General features: G+C 45.4%; 1 protein-coding gene across 1 annotated transcript; it reads right to left on the reverse strand.

The window, feature by feature from the left end:
* Positions 1-1,260: 1,260 nt before the first annotated feature.
* Positions 1,261-3,515, reverse strand: LOC308260310 (sperm motility kinase X-like; the record flags this gene model as incomplete). The annotated part of the gene is made up of 3 exons (XM_080691616.1): positions 1,261-1,469; positions 1,847-1,958; positions 2,550-3,515. 3 exons carry the CDS (start codon positions 3,513-3,515, stop codon positions 1,261-1,263), a joined length of 1,287 nt encoding a protein of 428 aa, XP_080547742.1.
* Positions 3,516-9,730: the final 6,215 nt, after the last annotated feature.

The raw sequence follows: 9,730 nt of genomic DNA on the forward strand, positions 1-9,730 counted from the left end.
GCTGATGCCTGGTAGAGATCTTGCTGCTCAGCCCAAAGTCAATGAGTTGGAGCATCTCACTGCAGCTGCTGTCTGTCGGGGTCCACTGTGGCCAAAATCAGGGTCCAGGGAGCTGAGAGATAGGTGAATTATGAAGAGTCAGTCATCCTAGAGTGTAAATAGTTGTCTAACAATCACACTAAAACCCACAAGTTCATATAATTATGATTTATCTATTGAAAACAATAAAATACAAACATGAACAAAAGAAAACACTATAGTGTCCACCTATTTGTTGGGGTCCATCACAGCAGCCTGCTTTCACTGGATACACCTTGAAGTCTAGACTACAGGACACTTCTGCTCCCCTTTCACTAGACCTACTTGGATGGCCCCTTGGCAAAACATCGGGGCCCATAGGAAATAGCAACGGTCTTTGCGATCTGAGTCACGATTCTCTGCATTACCTGCTTCCAGCTGTGACTGTTGTCCATGGTGGTGGCCACGGGACCCAACAGGGTTGCTGCATGGCATAGGGGTCTTGTTCTGTGAGTTGTTCCTGAGAGGACAAGCTGGCTTGGTGGACCTCAAGGCCATGGTGCTGGAAGTGGGGTGCTCTCACTGGGGCTTCACAGAGGAAGAACAAGCAGATTTCTGTCTCCTCTCTTCTGAGTAATGAGGAAAAATGGCAGACCTGCTCTTTGCATCTCCTCTGGGTCGAGTTGGAAACAGGAGGGGCCATGCTGTGTCTTTGCTCCCAGAGTTCTTCCCTCCTCCAAGCTGGGCAGGGGAGGGGTAGGCGGGATGTCACTATTGCCCCTCACACTGCCCAGGGGAATGCCAAGCAGCCTGTGCCCCCTGCCCCCTCCTGCCCTGGCTCCATGTCCTACCTGTTTGGTGGTGTCCACCTGCTTTGACTGGAGACACCTTATTACCAAGTAGTTCAGGGCACTTCTGCTTGCCTTTCTCTTCAGCCCCTTGGGTGGATCCAGGGTGGACCTTTGGGCCATCAGGCAACTACAGAGGGTCTCAAGATCCTGGTCCCAATTCTGCAGCTCACTCACCACATGTGTGGTCAAGGGCAGTGGCTGCAGACTCACAACGGGGTTGCCAGGTGGAGGCTGAGTCTGCCTCTGCCAATAGTTTCTGGGAGCACAAGCTGGGCTGGGGTGCCTCAGTCTGTGCTAGGTGCCATGATGGGAGTGGGCGTCCTATCACTAGATCTGCACAGACAAACAACAGCTGGGCTCTGTCCACTCTGGTGCAGGGGGCTTAGATAAATCACTGCACAGAGGAACAGCAGCCAGGCACTGCCCACTCTGCTGCAGGGGCCTCAGTTAAGTCACCACATAGATGAACAGCAGCCAAGCCCTGTCTACTCTGCTGTGGGTGTGCAGGTAAATCACCGCACAGACGAACAGCAGCTGGGCTCTGTCCACTCTGCTGTGAGGTGCGCAGGTAAAACACCAGCAGGTTCTTCACTCTCTCATCTGCAATGGTCAGCAGAAGGGGGGCTGGGCTGTGTCTTTGCTTCCTATGGCAAGGTTTTGCTGGGCAGGCTCTTGCTGGGCAGGCTCTCACTGGGCAGGCTCTCGCTGGGCTGGTGTTGCTGCTGGGCAGGCTGTTGGGACTCTCCTCCATGGTGGGCAGAGGAGAATCAGGTGGGCTGTTACTGCTCAGGGTAAGGGCTGGCTGGCTGTGTCTTCTGTGCCCCTTGATGTTGCTCACTGGCCTGTTTTTGATGGAGACACCTTAGCTCTGAATGTTTTAGGGCACCTCTTTGCTTCTTGGCTGGTTCTAGGGCGAGTCTTTTTGGCCATCAGGCAGCTGCAGCAGGCTCTCATGATGCTGCCCAGAATTCTCTTGCCAGCCTGCCTCCAGCCCCAGGTGACGTCAGGGGCTGTGTCCTCAAGATCGTGCAGGGGTGCCATGCTGGGAGCAGGGGACTTCTCACTCGTGCTTCCCAGGCTCTGTTCACTCTGCTGAGGGGTGCACACCTCAGGCACTGGCACATTCTCCTCTCTCTCTGCGATGGTCGGCAGAGAGGGGGCCCAGCTGTCATTTTCTTTCTTCTGGTGCCAGCGCTGAATGGTAGAAAGCCTGTGCTTTCTCCCTTTGGGGCTAAGCACGTGAACATTTGGCAGGCACTTTCTGGGCAGTATCTTGCTGGGCAGGTTTTCCCTGAGCAGGATCTTGCTGGGCAGGCTTTTGTTGGGCAGGCTCTCTCCCCTCCCCTCCGGGCTGAGCTGGCTCCTGCTGGGCAGTCTCTCCCTGGGCACGCTCTCACTGGGCAAGCTGTTGTCACTCTCCATTGAGCTGGCACTACTCCCTCCCATGCTGCCCAGGGGGATGGCTGGGAGGCTGTGTCTTCTGTCTCTCTTGTGCCCTAACTGTGTGCCCTCTTGGTCCAGGGAATGCCCAGAGAGCAAGGGATTGGTGGGACGGGCAGGCTCGCTAGCTCTCCGTACTGGGGGGAGAGCAAAAGTGTCTGCTGGTGTTGGAGGTGGTGCACTGCTCTGATGTTGTTTCTGCCTCACCTGGACTGTACCCTGGCTCACCCTCTGCTGTACCATGAGGTAGGTGGCACTCAGATGGTTAAAGAGTCTGTTGGACACAGACATCCAGGTGAGGTGTGGGTCATATCCCAGGCAACGCATGACCCTTAAAATCAAGGCATTCGGCTCCTTGGGGAGAGGCTTGGGAGGAGGTGGTACGTCTTCACCCTGAACCAGCCATGGGTGCCCTAGAATATCTTCAGCTGTTGGCCTCTGGGCTGGGTCTACTGTCAGCAGCTGCCTGATAATGTCCTGAGCCTCGGGGGAAAGGTGAGTGGGCTCCTTGTAGTGTCCCCGCATGACCCGCTCTTTCTTCTCCTGAGAGTTGAGACTTTGCAAGAAGGGGAGAGTCTCTGTTAAAATTAAGTGGAGGAGGACCCCCAAACCCCAGATGTCCACCTTGGGGCCATATGGTTGCTCCTCATAGAGCTCAGGAGCACAGAATGCGAGAGTTCCACAAAAAGATGTCAGCTGCTGCCCAGACTTGATTTTACAGCTCAGCCCAAAATCAATGAGCTTCACGTTCCCCTCCTGGTCCAGCAGGATGTTTTCCGGCTTCAGGTCTCTGTGGATGATGCCTTCTTGATGGCAATAGTGCACCGCCCACAGGATCTGCCTGAACAGCCGCCGGGCCTCCTCCTCCCTCAGGCCAACGGGCAGCTCACCCCCGCTCACAAACTCCATGATTATACAAGTTGTGTTCGGTGTCTCCACAATCTCAAAGAGCTGCACCACGTGTTGATGTTCCACCGTCTTCATTATCTCTACCTCTGGCATGAAGGGGAGCTGATGCCTTGATTTATTTATAACTTTTATAGCCACCTCCATCCCAGTGAGGATATGGCAGGCCAGATGGATGCTGCCAAATGCACCCTGGCCAATTTTCCGCATGATGGTATATTGACCTTTGAGGGCCTCCTTCCAGGGATTGTCGGTGGAGATGCCTGGACTCACCTCCCTACCTTCTCTCTTCCCAGCCATTGAGTCGAAGCCCGAAATCCAAAGTCCTGAGCCAAAAATCAAAGCCAAAGTACAAAATCCAAGGGTCCACGATCCAAAGTTCCAATGCCAAAATCCAAAATCCTAGGTCCAAAATCAGAAGTCAAAGCCAAACTGAATCCAAATCCACACAAGCACCAAGACACAGTCCTACAGGTCACCACACGATAGCTTCCTGTACTCAACGGACAAATGACCAGTAACAGCCAGGTCCTTATATAGCCAGTCCCTGACACCTCATAGAGGCTCTTTGTGAGGTCATGGCTAGACATGGCCCAATCAGGGCGAGCCATGGCCTGCTGGGGCTGTCTTACCTTTGCCCTCCAAGACTTTTCCCAGTTTAATAACAAGAATGAGAAAACCTCTAAAAGCTTCTTTACTTCCATAGGGTATGGAGACTAACTTGTTTAGAAGTTAAAATTTAGAGAGTGCTTCAGTGGCTTTTACAGTTTAAAAACAATGTGGACCTTTGGGCTGAAACAGGAGGATAATGGGTTGGACAACAGCCTCAGCAAGCAGTGAGGCTCTCATCAATCTACTGAGATCCTGTTTGTAGATAAAATTTTAAAAACTGGACTAGGGGTATAGCTCAGAGGTAGAATACCCTGGGTTCAATACACAGTAATACACACATACACACACAAATAAAATGCTCATCATATCTATACTCAGTGTATTCAATTACTTTTTTTCACTGGATCATTGGTATTAAAAGGTTGGTAAACCAGGTGTTTGAGTGCCAGGAAGTCGATACCTGGTGGAGAGGTCCTCTCACCTGTGGTTATTCAGGGTACCTGCTGGACACTGTCTTTTTCCTTCCCCCCAACCTAATGCAAGGACAGGAGCCAAGAGCCATGCCAGGCTACACAGGTGGCTTAGAGACAGCCGTCCTCTTGTCTCAGCCTCCCAAAAGCTGGAATTACAAACGTGCACCACCATGCCTGGCTCCTTTTTAGTTTTTATTTTGAAATAGTGTCTTGCTGTTAATTCGGCTGGCCTGGAACCCGTGATCCTCCTGTCTAAGCCTCCCACGTACTGGGATTCAAGGCGTGTGCCACCACCCGTCATTTTCATTGGTGTGTTCAGGCATTTTCTCTGACTAGGGAGGACTGGATTCTGTCATTTGTTTCCTGAACGTCTTACAGTGTTTCTGTCCCTCAATTCCACATGATTACCTTCTCTATTTGTTTGATTTTTGTTACGGAAACATTTTAATCCCCATCTCTTTCATATGAGGGGGTCTGGTCCATAGATATTTCTTTGACGTTCTGTGAGGATTCAATTTAACATGCGACACTGGTACCACTGATGTGAATCTGCAGCAGGACAGGCTCAAGAACATACAGATTCTTCTCGTGCACAGCTCAAATCCCACCCCAACAGAGACAAAAGTCACAAAGCATTGTGTTTGTGCTGTGTGCTCAGTAATATAGACTGGTAATTGGATTCTTTTCTATATATTATCTTAAATTATTCTCACATTAGGTTGGGGGCGAAGGAAAAAGAGAAAAGTCACACTAACTTTTCTAACTCATGAAATTGGCTGTATCAGAGGTCTTTCTCTCTTCATCCACCTCTGAGTTCCTATCTAATGTCCTTCATTTCCACCTGAAGGATTGCTCTTATGCAGAATAGGTCTAGTGATCAACTCCTTTGGCTCTTGCTTATCTGCTGCTGTGGATTGAATGTGTGTGCCCCAGCATTCCTATTGAGACTTCAACCCCAGTGCAACAGTGTTGAGAGGGGGATTCAGGAGGGGTTAGTCTATGAAGCTCCAATTTCCCGGATAGGATGTGTACATTTAGGAAGGAGTGAGCATTTACAAGTCCCTGGGTTGAAACCCAGGAATACATACACACACACACACACACACACACACACACACACACACACAATTATTTATTAAACTGGCATGGTGACACAAATCTGTGATCCAAGCTAGCCAGGAAGTTGCAAGTTTAAGGCTATCTCTGGCCACTTGGCTCCTTGGTAGAATGGATAGAATCCCAAGTACTTCCAAAAAAGAAGAAGAAGAAGAAAAAAAAGAAAGAAATGGAAAAGAAAGGCCTTGTTATAGTGAGTTCAAGTCATCCACTCTCTCCAATGCGGAATGTCCTTGGCCTTACCTCCGGAACATCTAGAAATTGACTTTTATTTTTAATCAATTACCCAGCCTATGGTATTTGTTAGAGCAGCATGAAAGGACAATGGTATCTGGAATACCTCCATTTCCTCTTGTATGGAAAGGTCAGTATTGCAGGCCAAAGGATTCATCACTTTAAATATATTGACCTATTGCCTTCTGGGTTTTAGGTTTTCTTTCTTTCTTTCTTTCTTTCTTTCTTTCTTTCTTTCTTTCTTTCTTTCTTTCTTTTTTTTGTGGTACTGGGGTTCCTGGAAGCCCTTCTAACTCTGGGCTACACTCCCAGACCTTTTTTTACATTTTTATTTGGAAACAGGGTCTCCTAAGCCAGCGCACGCGGCTGGCTTCCAACCTGCGCGATCCTCCTGTCTCTGCCTCCCAAGCGGGGGGATTACAAGCGTGTGCCACCATGCCCGGCTGGTTTTAGGTTTTCTAATGAGAAATGTGATGAGGACCTTATAGGATGCTCATTATCACCACTCCTATTCAATATAATACTTGAAATTCTAGCCAGAGCTATAAGGCAAGAGAAGGAAATTAAAAGAATACAAGCACACAAAGAAGAAGTGAAATTACCTCTGTTTGCAGATGACATGATTCTATACTGAGAATGAAAAAATATGTATTACATAAAATATATATTTAATATATATTAGTATAATATAAATAATAATGTATTATATATTATAGTCATATAATATGACATATTATATTATACATATGTATGTTATAAATATATAACACAAATCTTCCACCAGAAGACTTCTAGAGCTGATAAATTCAGCAAAGTACCCAGATATTAAATCAACTTAAAATATCAATAGTTTTTCTTTTCCACAGCCACAAATACACTGAAAAATATCTTGAAAATAATTTAATTCCCAATTCCTTTGAAAATGAAAATACTTAGTAATACAAGACCAAGGAGGCAAAAGTTCTGTATTGTGAACACCATAGAACACCAGAGAAGGAAACTGAAGAAGATCTTAGAAGATGGGAAGATCTCTCATGTTCTCGGATAGAGTAAATATGTCAAAAGGGCCTTACAGATTTAAAAGCCACATACAGATTCTATGACATTCCTGTCAAAATACCAATGGCATTCTGCATTGTACTAAAGAAAACAGTTCTCAAATTCATATGAAAAACAAAAGCCTCAGAATAGGCAAAGCAACTCTGAACAAGAAGAATCATGGTGGAACCATCACAATACCTAATTTTTAATTATACTACCGAGCTATAGGAATGAAACAGCATACTATTGGCATGAAAACAAACATGCAGACGAGTGGAACAGAATAGAAACACAGAGATGAATCTACACACTTATAGCCAGTTGATTCTTGACATAGGTGCCAAAATATGTGCCAGAGAGAAGACAGTCTTTTCAACATATGATGCTGGAAACACCGGATGTCCAGAAAAAAAGGAATAAAGGAATAAAATTAGATTCCATCTCTTACCCTGCACAAAAGTCAAAATAGGTCAAAAACCTAGAAATTAGATCAGAAACTTTGCAATTACTTCAAGAAAACATAGGGCTAATTCTTCAGTATATTTTGGCACTGGTAGAAACTACTTCAAGACAACCTTGAAATTTGAAAACTCCTGGATGCAAAGGAAACAAGAGTCTGAAGAGAGAACTTACAGAGTTGGAGAAAAAAAAGCCTCAAAACAACGACAAATTCACACATGCATATATACAAACACACACACACACATACACACACAGTCAGAGTGACTCATTGAATAATAAACAATTCTCATCGGGGTGTGTTGATGCACACTTGTAATCCTGGTACTTTGGAGGATGAGACAGGAGGATCACAGGTTGAAGGACAGCCTCAGAAAATAGGCTCTCATCAATCTAGTGATACCCTGTTTCAAGAAATAAGAATAAAACAAGGCTGAGGTGTAGTTCAGAGGCAAAACACGTCTAGACTCAATCCCCAGCATACAGACACACACATGCATACATACACACACTCAAACATACATGCTGAAATTCCACGTGTCTATATACCTATATATCTATGCATGTTGAATTTCCATGTCCATAAACCTATATTTCTGCATATATATATATACACACACATATGTCTACATGCATATATATATACATACATGCTAGAATTATATGTCCATATACCTATATATCTATGCATATGTATACACACATACATATATAGCTATATGCATATATGTATACACATACACACATATACATACATACATACATACATACATACTGGAATTCTATGTATATATACGTATATATGCATATATACACACCTACATACATAAGTCTATATGCATATATATACATACATATACATGCTGGAATTCTATGTCTATATACATATATATATATTTCTGTGCATGCATATATATATGTCTATATGCATACATACATACATACATACATACTCACACGTATACATTTTTTTCTTTTCTTGCAATACTGGGAATTGAACCCAGAAGCATTGTACCTCTGAGCTACACCCCAGCCCCATGTTTTATTATTTACTTTGAATCATGGTCTCACTAAATTGCACAGGACCTCATTAAGTTGCTAAGACTTGCCATGAGGCAGGGATCCTCCAGTTTCAGCCTCCCACATACTGGGATTACAAGCGTGTGCCACTATTCGTGGCTTGGAGTTCTATATTTAATGGAAAACTTTTTGTTTCATAATATATCAAATAGGTCTCTTCCAGCTTTATACTTACATTCTGAATTTGTATGTGTTGTGTATGGGGTACTGAGGATTGAACCAAGAGGCATTCTACCTCTGGGCTACACTCCCAAACTTATTTTATATTTTATTTGGAAACAGGGTCTCACTAGTTTGATGAGAGTCTCACTATTTGCTGAGGCTGTCCTTGAACCTGTGATGCTCCTGTCTCAGCCTTCCAAGTACTGGGATTACAAGCGTGCACTACCATGCCTGGCTTTTATTTTCATTTTTTGCAGTACTGGGGATTGAACCCAGGGGCATTTCTACCTTCATGCTACACTCCCAGCCCTACTTTTATCTCTTATTTAAAACAGGGTCCCACGAAATTGTGGAGTGCCTAAGTAGCTGAGGCTAGCTGGGAACCTGTGATCCTTCTGTCTCAGCCTCCGAAGTACTGGAATGACAAGTGTGTGCCACCACATCTGGCAATATTCAGTATTTAAATTAGTATGTCTTTAATCATCATACCCAGGTTAGCCAAATAGGTGCTATGGTTGATTTTCTCTTTTTGTGAATCCTTTGTTTCTCTGCTAACAGTGTTCTCTTCAACAGTGAATTCTGCCTAGAGGTGGAAGTGTCCTCAAATGATCACACAGTCATGCTTTTTACTGATTCTTTCCATTGTTTCATCTTTGTCATCTTAGGAGCTTCAGTCTAGCTCCAGCATAGCTGAAATCCCAGTATTTGGGAGGCTGAGATGGGAGAGTTGCAGGTTCAAGGCAGCCTCTGCAATTTACTGAGATCCCTTTAAAAATAAAGAAAAAAAGAAAGAAATGAATGAATAAATGAATGAATGAATGTACTCAGGGTGTACCTTGAGGATGGAATGCAACTGGATTCAACCCCTAGTATCCACAACATCCATAGGCTGGGGGAGGTGAGGGGAAAGGGTAATGAGCCTGCTGCACAGCCAGGGAGGAGTCTATGGCCTTCCCTTCCCAGAACCTGCCCTGCCTTTGCTCTCCAATAGCTGGACTGGACTCTAAGAGAGCCACACAGGAGAGCAGTCCGTACAGTCCAAGGTTAGGAGGGAGGGGGGCTCTATATTTGTGCTTGGTCACATGCATTTGTGTCTTTGCTTTTTTTTTTCCTGTGGAGCTTGGGATGGAAGCCAGCTCCTTTACCCCTGAGCCTCAACCAGCTCTGTGGTGGTTATTTAGTCCTCAAGGATGAGGGAGCATGCCACAGCCTTCAAGAAATCTCTGACTCTCATAATCACTTAACACATTTGGGGGTGTAACAAAAGGCTTGGGGTCTGTATCAGAGACAGGGCAGACCTACAGGAAGGAATCCCCATATTAAAAGACCTGCCCTGAG

The sequence above is a fragment of the Muscardinus avellanarius genome, assembly GCF_963383645.1.
Source record: "Muscardinus avellanarius genome assembly, chromosome: 3".
Taxonomy (NCBI): domain Eukaryota; kingdom Metazoa; phylum Chordata; class Mammalia; order Rodentia; family Gliridae; genus Muscardinus; species Muscardinus avellanarius.